General features: G+C 38.7%; 1 protein-coding gene across 4 annotated transcripts in view; it reads right to left on the reverse strand.

Annotated features, from left to right (window-relative positions):
• Positions 1 to 1,635: 1,635 nt before the first annotated feature.
• LOC148727027 (proto-oncogene tyrosine-protein kinase receptor Ret-like) overlaps positions 1,636 to 22,038 on the reverse strand; it is an 84,674-nt gene continuing 64,271 nt past the window's right edge. The window contains exons 21-36 of one of the 4 annotated variants that reach the window (XM_088727236.1): positions 14,518 to 14,829; positions 11,462 to 11,776; positions 10,462 to 10,776; positions 9,714 to 9,764; positions 6,916 to 7,029; positions 6,776 to 6,794; positions 6,023 to 6,053; positions 5,121 to 5,391; positions 4,799 to 4,909; positions 4,506 to 4,696; positions 4,027 to 4,146; positions 3,753 to 3,823; positions 3,294 to 3,334; positions 2,691 to 2,787; positions 2,469 to 2,568; positions 1,636 to 2,021 (exon numbers count right to left, since the gene is read on the reverse strand). In XM_088727236.1, coding sequence (XP_088583362.1) covers positions 1,956 to 2,021; positions 2,469 to 2,568; positions 2,691 to 2,787; positions 3,294 to 3,334; positions 3,753 to 3,823; positions 4,027 to 4,146; positions 4,506 to 4,696; positions 4,799 to 4,909; positions 5,121 to 5,391; positions 6,023 to 6,053; positions 6,776 to 6,794; positions 6,916 to 7,029; positions 9,714 to 9,764; positions 10,462 to 10,776; positions 11,462 to 11,776; positions 14,518 to 14,829 — 2,225 coding nt within the window. In that variant the 3' untranslated portion in view covers positions 1,636 to 1,955. Of the gene's footprint in view, positions 2,022 to 2,468; positions 2,569 to 2,690; positions 2,788 to 3,293; positions 3,335 to 3,752; positions 3,824 to 4,026; positions 4,147 to 4,505; positions 4,697 to 4,798; positions 4,910 to 5,087; positions 5,392 to 6,022; positions 6,054 to 6,775; positions 6,795 to 6,915; positions 7,030 to 8,376; positions 8,403 to 9,713; positions 9,765 to 10,461; positions 10,777 to 11,461; positions 11,777 to 14,517; positions 14,830 to 22,038 lie in introns of those variants that run through there. The other 3 variants (XM_088727235.1, XM_088727238.1, XM_088727237.1) reach the window with 3 other exon arrangements.

The raw sequence follows: 22,038 nt of genomic DNA on the forward strand, positions 1-22,038 counted from the left end.
AACCTGGTGACTTTGTTAACGAAACATTTGTACAACCAGATAAAGAACTGGTCTCTCTCAGAATCAAATAACTTGCAAAAGGAAAATTATCCACTGCCTTAAACTTTTGCATGCAGTAGGCAATCAAGAGGAATGAACAAAATGTAATTTTAGAGGTAACAGCATTTTTTGTTTACATGGTAACAACGGCTGCTTGTTCGCGGCTTAAGAGTCCTATTTTCATAAAAAACTAGACCCTCGAGGAGCGTTCACTCGGGCTTTTATAGCCATGGCATTCACACCAAACACGAGTAAAATTATAACATAGCTTGTAAATTCGTGCCATCAAATTCAACTACGCGAGCGTGCTTCAATTTCCCCTTGTGCACGCTGGTGACTTCAGCAAACAAATGCCTCGCGAACAATTTTTTTTCTCGCAAGTGACTTCAGCACTTTTCATTAAAATAAAAACAGGAAAAAACTTCCGCAAAAAAGTTAAACTAGACATGGCAACAAGCGAACACGCCGGTGAAGATCTGCCTACTTTTTCTTTGGGAATGGATTTTTTAACTCCCGAGAAAGAACCCCGAGAAAGGGAAAACAAAACAATCAACGGTTTCGTCTCGTTTCGCAACTCTTCATTTCTACGCATGAATTCACCAGTCATTTTTTGACCAATCTGAGACAAGATCATTGAAGCAATACTTTCCGAAACAAAATAAACAACGTATTGAAGCGTAAGAGGGGGAATTTCTGCCCTTTATACATTAACTACAGCGTTGAAAATGTTATAAAACAATTGGTTTATGTTTTAGCTGTGCGTTCATCGAGACTTGAAGCACTTGGGAAGTTTGGAAAGCACCCAAGAAGCTAGAGTTGCTCGAGGCTGCGCCTCGAGCAACTCTTAGGCATCTCTCCTGCTCTCCAAACTTCGCGCGTGCTTCAAGTCTCGATGAACGCACGCTAACGCATGAACCAATTGTTAATAGTGATTATGTACGAAAAACCAAATCGTACTTTACTTTAAAAACCAGTAACAGAAACAGGATATTTTACGTAAGAGCTAAGCTTATGTATTTAACCTTACCATTTAAGTTGCTTCTGTTAGTATCCTTATCCAATTCGCTATTGTTAGCGCCACCTTCGAAGTTGTGTTCACGAACATTCTTGACATTTTCAGCAAGTGAGGTGCTCGTCTCAGCATCATAGTTTGTTGTTAAATAGGCTGTCAGGGTTTTGCCACTATTTTCGTAGTTTGAACGCACACATGGCTCATTTGTTATCTCGTGAGAATAGTATGAACTTTGCACACTTGGCTAGCTTTCAAGCGATGAAGTTCGTGGACCGGCCCATTCCTAAAATACTCGACATCATTTAGCGTGGGCCTACCACGAACGGCGTGTGCGTTTGCATGTGCGATGAGCTTGTAAGACAGGAATCTTTGCAAAGCAGTCTTCACAAAACATAGCATTCTGTAAATTATGCTGTTTATGAAGAGCGAGCTCACGATAACACAAGTTGTCGCACTCTCATCCCCAGTTTCCGCGCTTTACGCAAGGAACGCCTGGGACCATGATCCCCCTTTTGGCGACTAAAACGGCTTGCATTTTCAGACTCGGGCTTTCCTACGGAAGCCCGAGTAAAAAACACCGCCACGAAAGTTAAAATGTTTATTTCTCCGTCGCAAGCTCAAAACAAATTAAAAATTGGTAATTCTACCGTACATAGTGACATCTTTCGTCCTTATTCTAATGCATTTAATTTTTCCTCAGAGTCTAAGCTATTATTCATTGCGGTACAGTTTCGGTCATTTTAACTCTAGGATAAACAGGGAAAACGTTTATCTAAATTTCTCTGAAGTACACCGATTCTGGAAATGAAACTAAGCATCAAGTTGCTAAATATGCAAAGTCTATGCGGGAGGCCGCAAAGCGTTCAAACCGTTCGGCAATCAAACATCGTGGACATGTACCTAACTACACTATCAAATCCTCAACGTTTGCATACAACTGCTTGTTGTACATCCTCATGTCGATCAGCCTCTGTGGAAAAAAGGGATTCAATAGTATTATAAACCTGAATGTGTTTCCCCTTTACATTATTTGCAATTATATCCACATCAGCAATCAGCTTTTCCCGCCTAAGAAAATACAAGGAGGTAGTATTTAAAGCGTCATCATTCGCCACTTTTTGTGTGTCTCAATGTAGTTTTGCAATGATCTCGTCATCTTTCATATCATGACCATAGAGATTTTTTTTTCGTTATTGAAACATTTTGTTTTGCCTCTTATATACTATGTGCGCTATTATTTGTGGAGCGTAAGCTCCGGTGACATAAAAAGAAGAAGCAATCCAAACTTCCCACAAATTGGAAGAGATGGCTACATATCATTTGGCCGTCTGAAGGACAAGCTGCTAATTTAGAGACTATATGTAGCTCAATGCAATCCTATATAGAGGGAAATTTCCATGTTCATCACAATTCTCACCTTGTGTAGAGTTTCCATGTCTTTAAGCTGGGTTTTCAATTCAGTGAAAGCTGGTCTTTCATCCGGGTCATTTTTCCAGCATCTCATCATGATCTGATACCTAGTAATTTTCATATGGAAAGCGTATCATTTGATCTTGCCAACAACAAGCATAATTTACGTGCGAGAGTTTATAAAACATTTCCTGTTGAAATGAAGGAGAAATAGTCAATAAAAGCTTACAATTCATCATCCACGTGTTGTGGTTTAGGCATTCTGTATCCCTCTTCAAGTAAGTTTGCAATTTTTTTTCCATCCATTCTTGGGTAAGGTGAACCGCCTGAAAGAGAAAAACAAGACAATCAGAATGGAAATGTGTCGAACAACGACCAAGACTGAAAGCACCATCTATGTCATCTGATGGAGTAGGGTTTACGTACCTTAGCAGAATGCATTTGTTTTCGTGAAACCTGTTATCATGCCGTTTCCCGAGTGTTTTGCATTTGCGTGTTAATTACCTGTAAGTGTTTGTACGTTTCATTCGTTGTACTGTGTACCTGTGGGTCATGTTTATATCGTTGCGTAATGTTACGTAACTTATGTCGAGTAAATTGCTGAGTTTTGTGGATAAATTTAGTCCTGAGGATCAATGTCCATGTACACCTTTTGGAAGCAGCTACTTCGTTTTCTAGATGCCTATAAAGATAGGCATGCTAATCGTTTTCTTTTTTGCGAGTTTATTTGTAAGTTTTCCTATGGATTTCCCTGCTAAAACTTAGTAGCATAGACGTGTGGATATTTCAAATAAATGGATAAGCGCAGTCGTAAATTTCTATTAGATGTTACCTATGGTGAAAATCTCGTAAAGGACAACTCCATAACTCCATCTGCAAAGAGGCAAGCGAACATGAGTGAAATAGCTGGGAAGACTGTAGAAACCAATCCCTGCCTAGTCCCAGTCCGCGCGGCTATCCTTAAATAGTTCCACTTTCGCGCTCCTTCGTGCGGGTTAAGCAAATGACAAAGGGTTCGCTCTAGTTAGCAAATAACTTTACGTTCTTATGCTGTTTCGTCGTTTTCCCAAATCGTCAGGTAAATTTCCACTTTCATCATTTTATTCGTATTTCCTATGTTGTTCCTAATGTTGTAATTACTTGTTCAAGATGCTAGAATTGCTCTCGGATGCACCTAAAGAAACTCTTACTCCTCTTGCGCTCTCTCTCTCCCGCGCGTACATCCAGAGCTCTGTGTGTACATCTTGTTCAATAGACGTCATCTCTAAAGGATATGATCAGTTGTACTTACACGTCACTTTTGGTGGTATAGTTACCATACAACAACGCCTCATAAGCTGTCCACTTCACTGGAAGACGACCCTAAAGATTTGTGAAACAACAAAAATAGCGAGCGAGAAATCAAAGACAGTAATAGCTAAATAGTGCTTGTAGATGTACCTTTTATTCTCTTATCAGGTCCAATCTAAAGATTTCATGATCGAAACTATGAACACGTCACCTCTAACACAAGAAGGTGATTATGCTGTATGTTGTGTCACTGAGCACCTGCATTTTTGTGTCACCTTTGATCGTTTATAAATGTTTTCCTGATGCACATCTCTGGCCATTCCAAAGTCTGTCACTTTACACGTTTCATTTTGTCCAACCAACACATTACGGGCTGCAAGGTCTCGGTGGATGATCTAAAGTAATGGATTGTTAAAGCAGAAATGACACGAAAGCGAGAATTAGTAATTATAGGAGATAAAAACTAAAAAAAAACTTCAATTACGGAACAATTAATAGTGTGCGTGTTCTTTATACCCCAGGTAGTAACATTTTAAAAAGTACTGGTATTGTTACAATTTGAATGAGAATTGACCACTACAATTTTTAAATGAAAATGGGATGGTACTCCCCGAAGAAAAAGCCATAGATCAGACACAAAGATTTTGTTAACACCTAGGAGGCGTGTTCTTTTTAAGATATGACATAGTGTTTAAGAAAAAATAAAATTACCATGACGCTACACCTCAATTTATCTTTTGTATTTTTAACTTACAGATTTTGAGGACAGGTAACTCATGCCCTCAGCGATTTGCCAAGCAAACTTCATCAGCTGCTGTGACGTCAGATCTGTTTCTGGTTTGATATCCGGGTCTATATAGTAAGTGTCATTTAATCCACGGCTTTTTCTCAGGTAACCCAGCAGATCTCCAAAAGGAACATACTCAATCAATACCAGGAGTTCCTCTGCAAACACACACACAGAAAAAGTTTTGACGAGGTAGTTTTACGAATGAAATGACAAGGAAAATGTGTATGGCATCATTAAAACACACAACCAAAACATACCAGATTCAGTAACACATCCGAGAAGTTTCATGACGTGAGGATGTGGTTTAAGGTTCTTCATCGTTTCAAGTTCTTTCATCAAATCTTTCTTGTCCGATTCAGCAGCGTTAGCTGAAGAGTTAAAAGCAAATTTTAATGGCAACAATATAAGTTATTAGATAGCAAATGGCGGAAGAAAACTTAAAACTAAGACATGTGCCATTTAAAACCAGCAATTGAATTTATCAGGATCAATATAACTAAAGAAAACAATACAAAATGTATATGTTTAGGTTAGAACATTGCTCACATTTAAGCATCTTTATAGCTACTGTAGTCGTACCAGGCCTCCCTCTAAGTCCTACAGCCGTTCCCTTAGCAACTTGTCCAAAAGCACCTTTCCCAATGACTTTTTCTATGGTCACGTGATGTCTTGGAACTTCCCAGGAGCGTGTCAGGGGATGAAGAGGGGCGTAATCAGCACCTGGACTTGTACTTTGCAGTTGTCTATTATCGTTGCTGACCTCTTTGAGCTCCATGTATTCCGCTGGAGGTTGCGTGAGTGTACTTGAATGGGGCAGACTTAGCTCGATATCGCGTTCTGCCGCCATATTCTGTTAAACCAATATAGCCTTCCAACTCATTAATAAATAAGTCTGTTGTAAACAAGTCTAACAAATTCTCAAAAATATGTCATATCGGGTAAAAACAACAGTTTACTCATCTTTATCAGACGTACGTTTATGTTCTTTCTTTATTATAACTAAAATCAATAAACAGTATGTTCTACAATATCGCAAACGATCATGTTTCATAAATTCATGGAGATTTCCAAAATCCACGTCAAAATTACAAACTGCAACCCCAATATAGGAAGGTTAGTGGACATATACACACTCAGAAAGACTATCAACACGCTTATCTCCCTCACTGCTGATTAGAAAAGAAGACATCGAGAAAGTAAGACAGAAAAAACAACACGAGAAAAGCTATCAAGGAAATTATTCTCGACCAGAAGTTGAAATTTTGGTTATCTATGAGTACACAAGACTACAGAGAGCAAATCCAGCGAGAAGCTTCACCTCATCCTAGGACAGAATCCCTACCCATTTTTACGCGTTCTTGTAAAATCCTGCTTATTTTCTTTCACAGGTTGTCTATTTTACTAAAGAGAGCAGATGTAAAGAAAGATCACACAATTTCTCCCCACACCGATGTGACGATAATGTCTGCGTTATAACTTACGTTGCAAGTACTTCTTTCATCTTCACAGGTCCTAGAATTAAGAAATAAAATGATTATAATGCCGCATACACTAATAGTGATTACCATAGTAATTACGACAATAATGATAATGAAAATAACTATAATTGTGATGAAAATGGACAGTTTGATGTCAGAAGTGGATTCAATTCGCAAAGCGATTCAATTCGCGCAAAAGTATTTGTTTAATTAGCTCGTAACATATTTATGCTAATTTAGTGTTACACCTTGCCACAAACTTCATTTTTTATTTCTCCTTGACAATGGCGTCATGATGACACCGAAACGTCGGTTTTTGTCGTTAGTTTTTGCTAGTCTTTGAAAGAAAATCTAATCGTGAAAAAAATCTTTGAAGAAACAGTTGAAGTGAGGTCCAAGACTTTGGCGCATACAAGCCACTGTGAGTGCATTCGAGGGCCAGGATTTCGCTCAAAATAAGGTTTAAAAAGAACTACCTCGAAGGATCGAAGGATTGATAAAGAAGCGAGAGACAAAAGTTTCCATGCTTTGTTTGTCGAATGAAAGTAGACGACATTTTGAGCATGGAAGTATGGTTTACTTCGAAGTGCCGAGAAGATGGCAAAATTAAGTTGGACTTTCAACATAAACAGTCGTAACTCATTGTGGTAATGTTCAGGTACTGAAAGGCCATTTACAATGTAGAGCGAAGTTCATAAATGTTGTATACTGTATACAAAATCTGCAAATATTTATAACAAGAAATTAAGTTCTTACCTTTGTTTCACGAGTGCACCTAACAAGGAGAAAAAGGTAAAAAAAAGTTGAATCCTTGTGACGAAGGTAGAATGTTTTGTCTTGCTTCATGATAGATCTTGCGCTTCCCTTCTACCATATATAATGAAATCGTTACTCACCTCTCCTGTGTAGCCAGATTATGCAAATTATTAGAAGAAGGATTATGAAGCCAAGAACTCCATTTAATGTTGTTAACATCCCGTCGTTACTTGAGTACTTTTCTTGTTCAGGACCTAAATTGATTGGTTTCTTTAGGCTCAATGTGGTAACAATCAAACAATGTCTTACTGCTGTAATTACATGGCTTCGGTTGGACAACGAAAGAATGCGCACTTTGACTGGTTAAATACTAAAGCGAAAAAGGGCGTTACCCTCCCTGTGAAATTTTTGAAAGCAAACTTTTGTTTGAAAGAATAAAACAACAACAACAATAACAAAAAGAAAATATATCCTTCAAAGAAAGGAAGAAGATATGGAAACAACTGGAAGTCTGTTGGTCATTTTCGAAAAGATACCTGTTATGAATATACACGAAATCTTGCCCTTGAGATGTCATGGTAATGTAATTTCAGTTTACCGTGATCCCTCCTCGGTTAATATTATAAAACGATCGACCTTAGTTTTACTTGTTATGTTTAATACCAGGATTAAGATGATAATGTTACGATCCACATGTATCCCAATTTTTTTTAGACATTTTTGGGTTTACAGGAGGACAATTTAATTCTGAATGGACGCCATAGTACAATGCCCCCGATACAAAGTTTTTCAGTATGACATGAATGGACTGGGTCTGTTTGATGATAGCCAGCATGATGAAGTCGCAAAGTCTTCATCCAATCAAACTTTGAATGAGTTTAAACAACAAACATATGAAATACATATATATGAACTGCGGTTATGAAACGTATATGTGCACGATCCTTCGCAGTAAAGCACTATTTAAGCAATAGTGAAAATCAGACTTGAAAAAAATTCAGGCCTGTACGGTCTGATTTTTCACTATTGCTTAAATAGTGCTTTACTGCGAAGGATCGTGCACATATACGTTTCATAACTGCAGTTCATATATATGTATTTCATATGTTTGTTGTTTGATTTATCATCTACGGGTTTATGTCGAATTAATTTGATGGCCTGCTCCCAGTTGGCTTGTTAGCTCAATTGGTAGAGCGCTGCACTAGTATCGCAGAGGTCAGTGGTTCGAATCCCGTACAGGCCTGAGTTTTTTTCAGGTAAGATTTTCACTATTTCTTAAATAGTGCTTTACTGAGAAGGTCGTGCACATATACGTTTCATAACTGCAGTTCATGTATATGTATTTCATATGTTTGTTGTTTGATTTATCATCTACGGGTTTATGTCGAATTAATTTGATGGCCTGCTCCCAGTTGGCTTGTTAGCTCAATTGGTAGAGCGCTGCACTAGTATCGCAGAGGTCAGTGGTTCGAATCCCGTACAGGCCTGAATTTTTTTCAGGTCTGATTTTCACTATTGCTTAAATAGTGCTTTACTGCGAAGGATCGTGCACATATACGTTTGAATGGGTTTCTAACGCAAATAAAACAAATACTTCTTACCTTTGTGATAACGGTTTTCTTAGACTTTTGAGAGGGGAAAAGAAAAAACACAATTTTACGTTTTCCTCATCTATATTCTACTCTTAAACTAGAGGTCAAAAAGAGTTCAGAAAACAATCGGAAGATCGATATGTGGAAAGGTAAAATCGAACAGAAAAGGTTTAAAAATTGACGCGAAGACTGATGTTGGTTTGAAACTTTGCAAACGATTGCCTCAGTTACATATCTACTCTGTACTGTGACTTGTTAAGAACCACTGACCGTAAATATCGAGAATCCGCTGACAGTTGCAAAATTTCGTAATTCATTTTATTTTTTCTAAAGGACCCTTTTAATGAACCTTTTTCGAAAACTATATCAAAAAGTTCTAGCGCGCTTTTTTTTCTCCAAAAAATCGAAAAGTTCAAAATACCCCTAATTAGCCGTTGTCCCCCCGTAAAGCAATAAAAAATTATGCAACTTCGGCAACTTCGTACGCTACAACGCGATGCAACCCCGCTTTTAAATTTTGTGTGCTAACAGATAGTCCTTTTATCTCTTAGAAATTATTAATTTCTTGTTATGTTGTTACGTTTGAGTCTGTTGAAATAAAGTACTTCGCTTCTCTTTCGTGGTGGTAAAATAAAGGTCAACTTAAGTGGGCTTTAAACAGGTCTGCCACATGAGGAGCTTTGCGCCTGAAAAAGTTTTATGCAAATGAGCTGGCTGCACACTCAATGTGCAGCCAGCTCATTTGCATAAGTAATTCCAAGCAAGTAATATGGATATATCAACAAAGTTGAAATGGTAAATTGGCCACCGTAATGATTACAAAAGCTGACGTTTCGAGCGTTAGCCCTTCGTCGGAGCGAAGAAATAGTAAAATTGTCGAATTTTAATTCGACAATTTTTCTATTTCTTTTTATAGTGATAATTTTTCGCGTAGTAATTACTCTGTTTGTTTATATGTGTCATCACGCCCTATATAAATCTATTTAAGGAATTTTTAAGTCATTGTATTACAACTGATGAAGGTCTCGGACCGAAACGTTTTTTATTAAACTTTTTAGACTTTTTATTGAGTATATGTCTTCCTTCGCTCGAAGTTGTCCGTCCTCGTGTGCCACACTACTTCTCCTATATATATATATATATATATATATATATATATACATATATATATATAATTTTATATAACATTTTATATAATTTTATTTAACATTTTATATAAACCGCTCCACGCGGTTTATATAAAATGTTAAAGACTTTGTCTCGGGGATTTTTCGACGATATTCACCTCGCCCAGATAAGTGCAATTTCCAAATAGTTTTAAGAGTATAAGAAAGAGAAGCAGTCACCTGTAGGAGTTGTTTGGAATGATGTGGTAAATGTACTTGATGCTGGTTTAACTGGGGAAAAATAACAGAACTTAATGGCATTAGAGGAAAAGAATACGAGCAGAAATGGGTGAGACCTCTCTTGTTCTGTCCTATATTTTGTTAACGACTTTGCTGACGATGTTGCGGATTCGATAGATAATTTAGATTTATCAGTAACCATACTGAGACCCATTCAACGTACCAATAAGTAGCAAAAACCTGACAATTGCATTTACCACTCCATTTTTTGCAAAACAGATATACCATCCTTTGTAGCTAGAAACAGCATTTTCAACCTCTAAAAATAAGCGGTTAGTCATTTTTTTGTCGCTGGTGTCATTTCCTTTGTGCCATGTGATGACAGCTGAGGGATTTCTGATATCCACAGGGCAACGAATAGACCCGCTTACTTATGTGCTTTACGATAAGATCGAAGATTTTTGTAAAATAGAATTAAAAATGATAGTAATTCCTACTAGCACTCTATAAAAGAGGGTAACCTAAATGTGTAGCGTAAACTTTCCTTCGCGTTACATAGCGTTACAAGCAATGATAAGGCAGAGAAATTTTGAATTATGTAGATGCTAATAAGGTTACATTTAAGTGAAAACAAATCCTGTGTTTAAACTCTCCTTATAGCAAGTATTTTTTAGCAAATATCTTCACCATGGAGCAAAAGGAGTTACAGACATTGTAAAGATTAGCGCCTGTCTATGACTGAATTTACCTTTTATCCGACGGCATACCACACCAGCATCCATGTTATGCCTACACCGATGAACTCCCCATCCTGCGTGTCTGCATTGTGAAAGTGATGTCTCATTTCCTCCACAGTGCACCCCATTCAGCCATATTGGGCCTGTTCCTTGTCCAAATATTGCATTTCTAGGGGCTGACAAAGCTCCATCGTATCCAAGCTGACGACAAACCACATCAGCTTCCTTTAGGTTCCAGTAGTACCCACAAATTGTTCCCCATGTACCACTAAACTGGACTTCAACACGTCCAAGAAAAGGTGAATTGCCGGGACTCGCCAGACGAACTGTATAGATAGAAGAAATATCTTTTATGTTGCTTTAACGTAACAACTCCTCCGTTAATATTAACAGGACAATTTATGTGACTGTTTTCAAGAAACGGACCATAGTTGTCACATTTGGTGATTACTGTTCTGAAAAATGTAGAACGTATATCTTGCTATGGGAATTATCATTTAATGTATCCTCAATACAACAGAGGAGCGAAAGGAAGCAGGACATCTCAGGTCCATTGGACAAAGCTTTGGAGTGAGATTCCCCTTGAAATAAGTAAAAAAAGGACACCATCAGTTTCTATAGTTCGGCCATGAAAAAAATTTCGTAGTGAATAGCGATATCTATTTGTTTTGAATTATTTTTGGTATATATTTTTAACTGTAGATGATAGATGCTTTGCGATTGATATTCATACGTTCTACTATCCTTAGTTATTTTATGATTTCTTGGTAGATCTTTAGCACAGATGGCCACTGGTTTATCAATCATACTGTCATGTGTTACGCTCTCAAAATAAAGTTGTTACTTAATTGTATGAAAAGATTAACCATGCTATGCCACGATTCTTTGTTGCCAAACTTCTAATGATAGGTTTGCAAGCTCCGAAAATTCAGAGACCAAAACTCAAAAATTAGAGTGAAAGAACAGTGAAGATTTGAAATTAACAGTATGCAAGATTATGATTTGACTGACCTTTAAGTTGGCGGCACACTGCACTAGCATCTTTGTCATGCCCACAGTTGTGAACTCCCAATCCTCCGTGACTGCACTGGACTAAAGATTTCTCGTTTCCTATACAATTAACGTCATCCAGCCATATCTGACCAGTTCCATATCCAAATGCTGCATCGCCAGGTGCTGATAAAGCTCCATCGTAGCCAAGTTGTCGACAAACTACATCAGCGTCCTGTAAGTCCCAATAGTCATCACAAACGGTTCCCCATGTACCATTGTAAAACATTTCAACGCGACCAGAAGACCGCGAATCGGTGGGACTCACCAAACGAACTGTTGTCAATAGGAGAATATAAGTAAGCTTGTTTTACATTTTGAGGGCTCGTAAAACGACCTCTCTTTATGGTAGAAATGATGCTTTATCACTTCCTATAGATATATAAAAGTCAACAACGTATTAAGAAAACCACTTCAAACATCCTCTAGTGAGAGATTGCTCTTGTAGAGTGACATTGACATAAATGTCTGTCATAAATCGTTTTAACCGTATTTTTTTTTCATTGGCTCACTAAAAATCGCGTTACTCACATCAATTCACAAATGGCTAATTTATTTCCCATTTATTATAATGAAATGATTTTCAACAAAAAGGAAAAACATCAGCCGAAATGCGAATGAGTTCCCATTTTATCCGAGAAAAAGTACCTTTGCATCGCAAAAAAAAAATCGTGCTAAGGCTGGGAGAAAGTAACGACTTACAAATTCAGAGTACCAAGGAGATTGCAGAACACAAAAACACGTAACAAAGCACAAACAACTGGCTGGTGGTCATAAGCTTCCAAAAGCGGCTATGACGAAAGTACTGAAAGGTAGGAACCGGAAGCCCTGAAAAAATTATGTTCAGTTATGACGCTCTTTGCGCACGTGCCAGGCACACATGCTGATGTTTTCATTGCAACCCCTCGCTGATATCTGGACGTTCTGAGCCCTGCCCTGTCCTGTAATGGTGACCTTTGATTTCCTGGTGACCGACCAATTTACCTCTTTTCGAGAGAAATTCAACTGGTCAGCCTCAAACACCCTGACTGCGAGGTGCAGCAAGAAAACAGCAGGAAAAACGACGAGGAGAAGGATGGAATACTAGAGCACGATTCCCTAAGCAGTGAGATAAAATCGGATGAGTCATTAGGGACCATCGCAAACCACGAAGGAAACGGCAACGCGGTAAAAAAAAAGATCTAATCAGCAGAAAAATAGCCAGCAAGTGCGTTTGAAAACTTTGAACAATTCTTAGCCGTCTGCTGCAAAACAAGAACGTGAACTCAGCAATATTTTCGTCGTCTGCGAACATGGCGAACCGAAACCTCGACGGTATCAATTTTAATTTCCATTTGGAACTCAACGTTACTTTTATACGTTATGTTGATGTTGAGGTGTGGAGGGAATTTTTTTATTTTTTTTTGCTAGGTATGTCCCACTCCTTTGCCTTGGTGGCTGAAGCTTATGTGTTCGTCTTTGACCCCCACTCAAAAATTTGCCGCGTGGGCCCTGAGGAGGTGGTTATCGCGACTTGCGTAATTATTCTTGCAAACCTTTGAAAACATTTAAAATGAACAATATTCAAATTGGAATTTTTTGGCAGCCTTATACCAAGAAGTGAAAGCATACCATTTATTGATTAGTAGCAGTGGTCAAGTGTCTAAATTAGGAGCACTAGGACACTACATCTCATAAACGTTTACTATATGTACTCTCGACCGGTATATCGGTCGATATATCAGTCGAGGGTCGTCGGTCGATACTCCACCAATGTGTTGGTCGACACTACGTCGGTACTCGGTCGACACTCGGTCGACATTCGATCGATAGTCGGTCAACACTCAGTCGATAGTATGTCGACACTCGGTCGATAGTAGGTAGATAGTTGGCCGATACTCGGTCTAGACTCGGTCAATAGTCGGTCGATAGGTCGGTCGATAGGTCGGTCGAGATTATCGATATAATTTGGATATATCAACAAAGTTGAAATGGTAAATTAGCCACCGTAATGATTACAAAAGCTGACGTTTCGAGCGTTAGCCCTTCGTCGGAGCGAATAGAGGAATTTTGGGTTGTGTGTGCTTTTAAAGGCAGAAAATGGAGATTATCGATTATCGATAATCGACCACTCGGTCGATAGTCAATAATCGATAATCTTAACCGATATATCAATTGACTGTTGACCAAGTCTCGATCCAGTGTCGTGCCATAATACCACATTACAGATTTCGCAAGATCAATGTTAATCGTTTTTAGAGAGGGATTAGTAATAATACATGTGAATATCAACGGAGTGAAGGGCATCATGAATAGTGAAAACTAACATTCGCGATTTCTAGCGATTAAAAGGCGTGTTCTTTAACTATAAGTGAATTGTTGTGCATATCTTGAGGCAAGGGAGCCATTCGTATCACCGATTTTAATAAAAAATTTTTTCGTATATTTTCCAATTCCAAGCTTTGTTATGATGCAAAGAATGTCCAAATCAAGAGGATTTCCAAAGGAGAGACCAGGAAGAGGAGAAAAACTTTTTCACTTCCGCATCAATGCGGTACAAACCGATAAAAAGCTTCGATGGAATTACATCGTGTAACAAAGGTGTAATGTGAACATTCCACGAGTCATACGTATTTTCTCAGTTTACCAATAAGCGTTAGGCCATTAGGGATACTCCAGGGTACACTTTGCCGTAGCTCAGTATTGACCCCGGGGATCAACACCTTTCAAGCTAAATGCGCCCACTCTCAATTTCAATGTGTATGAAATACCGTCTATATGTATACGATGTTGGCTCTTACAACGTTCATTTCCAAAATAAATCACCCTGAAGACAAGTTAAGTCTGTCATTTAAGACTATAGTCAAAACCATAGAACAATCAGGAAATGGCACTGGTTCTATCTTTGGTAGGACCTAAATCGCGGTATTGAAAGTCACAGTGTTTTTTATCGAATATGCAACAGCTTTATCGCATTCTGATTAGCTCTACATTCTTGGTAAAGATGACGATAAAAAGTACTCGTATCGTTACTCTACCTTCAGGTCGGCAAATCACACCAGCATCTTCATTATGCAAACAGTTCTCAACTCCCCATTCACTGTGATCGCACTGTGATATTGATTTCTCATCACTTATACAATACACTTCATCAAGCCATATCTGACCAGTTCCTCGTCCAAATGCTGCATTACCAGGTGCTAATAAAGCTCCTTCGTATCCAAGCTGGCGACAAACGACATCAGCGTCCTTTAAGTCCCATGAGTCGTCACAAATGGTTCCCCAGATACCCTGGTAAAACACTTCAACACGACCAGAAAACGGCGAATTGTTAGGGCTCACCAAACGTACTGTTGTAAATGTGAATATATAGATAGAGTTTAGCTAGATGTTCGTGGAGAGCGTTCGTCTAATGAAACGCTTTTATGGTGAAGCAAAAACTAGCATAAACCTCGTAGTTCTCATTGAATTTAATAATCGAAAAAACAATAATCGAAATATTTATCCAGGATAATCGTTCAATATAAAAGTGCTGTTATCAACGAGGTCCTGCTGATTAACAATTTAAAACCCAGGAAATAAGAAATTATTAAAATATATATAAAATAGAAGATGTAACACAAAACGACACTAAGGTAAAAACTGCTACCGTAGATGCAATAGAAATCACATGTAATAATCTTCCAGGGCTTTCCTAAATAAAACTCTAGAGTTAATGTTCCTTCAACATGAAGTCAATGAATTAAAAATCGAGGCACCCAAAAAGAAAAGAGCTACGGCGCGCAAAATCCCATTTGATCCTCGTTGCTTTGTTGACCTCGATCAACAAAGCTACCGAGGGTCAATGGATAGAGCGCTGGACTGTTGTGCGGGAGTCGAGGGTTCGAGCCCCGGCCGGACCACCACTCGGGGTCTTAAAATAATTGAGAAGAATTTGCTACCTTTCTATAGCATCAAGAAATGGTTAGATATTCTAGTATTCTCGGATAGGGACAAATAAATGGAGGTCCCGTCTCCTGCAGGGTTGGGGTAGGAGACATTAATTTCCCACACACGAGATTACTGTGTGATGGATGTCCTCCCCTGGGGTGGGATGGGTGGGTTTATTGGGCCCGCAGTAATCGGCGCAAGCTGTTGCGGTGTCCCTGCCGGTTGGCGAAGCTAAATAAATCATAAATCATAAATCAGATCAGCTCCATCTTGGATGTTATTAATGGAGAGCCTGAGACAAAAGTTATAATGATGTAATCGTTCGAAGTAGTCCGTAAACGTGAAACATACGTTTTCATTAAGGTAGTCAAATACAAAACAGAGCGTTCTCTTCTGTGAGAATTTGTCAATTGTTAAAAGTCGAAGATCACCGTTCTGGGGACTGCATTTAGGGGAAATAATTTGGATGCTTCTAGTCTCAATGGAGTGGATAATGCATTTGCGGGACTCTGACGATCCAAGACTATTATACCCGCAATACGTAAATATTGGAATAATCATTGATTGGCAAATTCTTTGGGCGCTGAAGGTATCAATGCTGGAACGGATGCGCCGTAAGAGGCTAACTCCTCCTGTTGCCTTCTTGTAAATTTTATGGAAATGTGTCAGGTCCAGATGCATGCCAAGGTACTTACAACGTGTAGTGGTGTAGATGTGCTGTTTACTGGTATCAAACTAACATCTTCACCTCAGATTTCCCCTTCTTTAGATTAAAGATAAGTTTATTATCACGAAAGTAGTAAGGGAGATTTTATAAGTCCTGGCAGAGGTTGCTTTGCACCACATCGACATCACTTGAGGATATACAAATCCCGTATCATCAACGTAAGTGACAATTTTACAATGCCGAAGTGGACTACGTACATCATAAAAGAAGATGAGGAAAAGGAGAGGCCCGAGAATACTACCTTCTGGAACCCAGTATTAATTTAATTTGGTTCAGAAAACACAACATTAAAGTGAATTATCTGCTTGCGAAGGAATAAGTAGTCAATACACCATTGTAGTTCCATATTATGTACACCATAACAGGACAGTGTACTTAATAAAACAGAATGACTGATGGTATCAAATGTCTTTGTAAAGTCTATAAAATCTGCTCCCGTTGCCATTCCACTATCGGCCTCCGTTCCGATAAGATCAGTGAAGTAAGTAACAGCTGGTTTAATTGAGAGGTCTCGACGGAAACCAAACTGGTACACAAAAAGTACACTTTGACGCTCTGGATAACCGATGAAATGCTTGTAGACTATTTTCTCCACGATCTTTGATAAAGCAGTGAGAACTGAGATAGGCCTTTAATTGTCGATGTCAGTCAGAGACCCAGATTTATGGAGGGGGATCACCTTTGCCACCTTCCACTCACCAGGTACAATCCCAGTTTCAAAAGATAAACTGATGATAAATGTCAAAGGTTTAGTCAAAACAAGAGCGGCGTCTTTAAGCAATCCGGGGGAAGATCCTCCAGCTCAGACGCTTTCTTTCGTTAAAGATTTCTAAGCTCTTTAAGAGTACCTGATTCTTTCATAGCTTCAAAAGTAAACTGACTTTTGACACGTTTGAACTGTCGAAGGCTTGCGTTTTGATGTAGAAAATAGCGCAAGTGAACAGTGTGACATAGCACACATCCCCATGATCACGTCATATGCATACCTCCACTGTCTACTCAGATCGTTCGACGGACTGTAAAGAAAATAGGCGCTGAACAACACTGAAAATATTATCAGTTCTGAAAAGGTATGATAAAAATTTGGTTTATTTGAATTCGCTTTGACAACATCAAGCGGTTGGAAAAATGAACAAATGAGAAAAGGATGTAAAAGTCCGTTTGTTTTAAATTCCGTAAGCTGTACGAGTATCGTCGCCTCACTTGCAGGTCGACAAACTATTTAAGCATCTTCATTGTTCCTACAGTTATGGGCTTTCCATCCTCCATGATAGAAGGTTAATCAGGTAATACGTATATCTTATTAGACGTGTAGTATCGCTGAGTATTTTTACGAGTTGTGCCGTATTTTGACGATCCCGTAGGGCGAATCAAAATACAAATAACGAGTAAGAATACTCAGCGATACTACAAAAGAAAACGTCTAATAAGTTATTTATTATCCAGCACGCTAAGTTTTTATTTCATTGCGGGCGAATTTCGCAGATATTTATTTGCGGGGAGTGCGTGACAGAAGTATGCGAAGCGGAACGGAATATTTGGCGCGTTGTTGTGTTGCTATTTCTTTTTTCTTCAATGAATGAAGAAATTTCCTGGTCGTTTAGTTCTTTTTATTCGTTCGATGTATCTAAAAAATCTGGATCTATATTTGCCGGCCATTCCGACTCTTTGTCGTCAGAAATATGATTCAAATTGTTCGCCATTGTTTTTTTTCCTAACTTCAATCCATTTCTTTGCTTGCGCGATGCGAGAAAACCTGTCTAACCGGATCTCTGGAGTACAAATACCGCATGATATTTGTACTCGTCTATGGTGTTATTTGTATTCTACGGATTGTACTTGGATAATAATAACGAATATGCAACGGCTTTCTCATATTTTGATTAGCTTTATTTCCACTCGTGGTAAATATGGTAATAAAAAGTCCTGGTATTGTTACAGCTGTACTCTACCTGTGGTATTCTTTTGGCAACCTCTCAGATTTGACTGGCATTTGATCTAGGCTGGATGAGGTATCAGGTGACGAGGGAATCCTTTGGTGCATACCTGCACCTACAAGGAATGGACAAGCTGAAATAGGTCCGACATTTTCTCTGGCTCAGTTCCCAATATTTTTTCATTGGTCGTAATGAAGAACTTATTAAGTATATCTGGATCTTCTTGAAGGGGCTTAGAGATTGGATGAAAATGTGATGAATTACTTGTTCCACACCCTCTTCAGTCTTTTCTAGGAGAAAGCGCATTGGCAATGAAAACTTGCTCTGTTTTGTTAATATCAAATTTAATCTTATTGCCCACCACTCGAAAAGTCTCCCTTAAATCATTACTGTTGGTATTTTGCGCCTCGAGTCGTAACCTTTCCCTTTCTGCCTACAGCTCTCGCTTCTAATTCCTGTTCCTCCATGGTGCAAGGAGGGCGTTTTACTTTGACTTTATTAAAAGGCGCTGCATATTGATGCATTCACTAGAAAGAGTGTTTAAACATATTATGTTACCGACGCGTCGAAATTTAAGCGAAAGTTTGACCTTGATATTTGCATGTGATTACTTGATTACTTGATCAAATCCCTCTTATTATCGTGAAGAGATGACCGTTGTTGGTCGTCATATGGGGCAACAGGAATGAAAGGTTGTGGTTTATTAGGGGACGAGCTCGACCTTATTAAGCTGTCATTCTCTCGAGGAGATGTAGCATTTTTGTAAACAATTAACTGGCTAGAAGTCTAAAATTCTTGGGCTCCTAAAACAGCTATGACCAAAGTATTGAAAAATATGAACCGGACGCCCTCAACACAACTCGTGAGGCATCTTCTACAAGAGTTCGTAAGAAAGACGGAGGAGATTAGAAGCCTGGTGGCCTTCGTGTAATGGTTTCCGCTAGTAATAATAATGATAATGATAATAATAATGATAATAACAATAATAATAATAATAATAAATGACAATTTATATAGTGCCCTATCCAAAAGGCGCTTCACAATCAAGCTAAAAAGTAAAAGTAATAATCAAACATAATCAGTCATTAAAATAACGCTTAAAAGATAAGTTTTAAGATTCTCACTATATTTTATGGTTTCAGGAATGTCATTCCAAAGCTTAGGTGCAGAGACAGAAAAGGCGCGATCGCCATAAGATTTCAACTTGGAGCGAGGAATCACTAACAAGTTCCTACTCGATGATCGTAAAGACCTAGTAGGCTTATAAGTTTCTAACAAGTCATTGATATAACTAGGGCATAAATTATTTAAAGCTTTAAAAATAAAAAATAAGATTTTAAAAATAATCCTCTGCTCCACGGGGAGCCAGTGCCGTCCCCTCAGTAAGGGAGTAACGTGATCATGCTTGTAACCACATAAGATCAGCCGTGCCGCACAATTCTGGGCTAATTGCAATCTATGAACGGAATGTTTCGGAAGACCATATAACAGAGAATTACAGTTGTCTAATCTGCAAGTAACGAAGGCGTGTACTAACACCATAGCACTATTAACTGACAAAAACTCTCTAATCCGAGAAATATTGTATGTGGAAAAATGCAGATTTACACATAGCAGAAACTTGACGTTCCGTATTTAACTTATTTTCAAAGATTACTCCTGTGTTCCTAGCAGAGTGCGAAGGTTGTATAACAGATCCATCAATCGCTGTAAAAGAAGGAAGCTGAGAAGCAGAAAGATTGCCCGATCCGATGACCAAAAGCTCAGTCTTATCACCGTTAAGTTTAAGTTAGTTCAATGACATCCAAGTTCCAATATCTTGTAAGCAGGCTTCGATTCTCGTAATAGTAACTGATCAAATCGAGTCAAGCGAAAAATAAATCTGGCAGTCATCCGTATAGAAATGGAAGTTCATATCATATCTTCTTAAAATGTCGCCGAGAGGAGACGTATGCATTAAATACAAAATCGGACCTACAACAGATCCCTGGGGAACTCCAAACATGAGATCAGAGTGAGAGGAATTTGATCCATTTATGCTAACAAATTGACTTCGGTCTGTGAGATAAGACTTAAACCAAGCAAGAACCTTGCCTTTGATACCAAAACAAGTATTAGGTCTGTTGTGTAATAAACCATGGTCGACCGCATCAAATGCCGGAGATAGATCGAGCAGTAATAATAACAGTACAACCACGATCCACAGTACGTAATATGCCGTCATGAACTCTCAGAAGGGTAGTCTCAGGGCTATGCAATCTCTTGTAAGCAGATTTTAATTTCTCATCAAGGTTGTTGTCATCAACATACTGCACAAGTTGTAACGCAACTGATTTGTCAATCAATTTAGAGACGAACGGAGGATTAGAAACAGAACGAAAATTCTTAAAATCTTCAGTATCTAAATTAGTCTTCTTTAACAATGGAATAACCAAGGCAGTTTTGAGTGAGTTTGGTATAAGACCCTCATCTAAAGGCCAATTTACAATATCAGTTATAACTGGCAGCAACCCTGGTAAACATTTAGTTAGCACAGAAACTGGTAGTGGACGGAGAGCACAAGTTTTCACTCTGGAGGATTTAATAAAGTTAGCTATAAGGTCGGTAGAAACACGTTGAAAAGTCGCAAATTCACAGGGCCGGGATTGAGTCGCAGAGTTATCCAAGTAAGGGACATTCGGAAATCCAGTCAGACTATGAACAGGTAAACCGTCGCGTATACGTCGTATCTTGTCAATAAAGAATGATTTGAACTTTTCGGCTATAGCCATATCAGAACCCACAGAAGAATAACGTACTATCGGTTTCCTTATAACAAATTATTAACTGCTTGAAATAATATTTTCTAGTCTCCTTGGTTGCTTTCAATTATAGATGAAAAGTGGTTCTCTTTTGCACAATGAATCAAGTCATTCACCTCACGACAATGTTCGGTGTACAATAGATGATTAGCTTCGGTGTTATGCGCGCGCCATCGTCTTTCCAGTTTTCTTCTCTTTCTCTTTGCAACTTTAATTTCATCCGTAAACCATGGCGCATAAGGGCGAATAGTAAACGACTAACTAATGATTGGGGCATTATTGTCGATTATAGATTGAAGAGTGGAGTATAATTGATGAATAGCTAATGAAACGTCATAATTTAGAGATGATATAATCAGCGTGGAGTCTTCCAGATCAGAGGAGGACTTATCCATGTCAACGGCACGTAAACGTCGAAAAGATAACATTTTATCTTGAGCAACAGGTTTACAAAACCCAGATTACACCGGATCATAAAACGATCAGGAAGTGCAGGATCAAAGACTAAAGATTCTTGATGAAAGAATAATCCAGTGTTAACGAGGTCAATAGTATGGCCATTCTTATGCGTAGAATCATTTGCGTGCTGGCGAAGGTTAAATGAATGAAGAAGGGCGGTAAATCGCCGACCAGCATTATTTAGAGAATCAACATGAAAGTTGGTCACCAGCAACCAGCAAATAGCCTGATGCCGTTACTATATGGGCAAGATAGCCGGCAAACACATCAAAAAACAGTGACACGTCGGATGAAGGAGGACGGTACAAGACAATTAAACAGACAAAACACTTCGTAGCCCTGAGTTCCAGCTCAAGATGTTCAAAAAGAGCAATAGGACTCATGTGGTTGAATTTTGGCCTTGATATTATTCTTGAGAGCAATGCCATACTCCTTCGGGCGGAGACGCTTCTACTTTTCTTAGGGATTCAAGTAGGGCAGAGATTAAGTTTCGCCGAACTCCTTTAAGTCTGAAAATTTTAAAATACTTAACACAGTTGGCAAAGCAATTGACTCTGACTGTGGGTCGTCAGTCAGGTGCCCGTTGATAAGAGAAATTGTGTACCAGGAACGTCAGCATGCATTTCAAGATTTTGGGAGCGTCAGACTCAGCGACATTGTCAGAAAGTGCGGAGTAAATTTCGTCGAGGGCAAGATTTTGCGACA

This window comes from Stylophora pistillata, chromosome 7, assembly GCF_964205215.1.
Source record: "Stylophora pistillata chromosome 7, jaStyPist1.2, whole genome shotgun sequence".
Lineage (NCBI taxonomy): Eukaryota > Metazoa > Cnidaria > Anthozoa > Scleractinia > Pocilloporidae > Stylophora > Stylophora pistillata.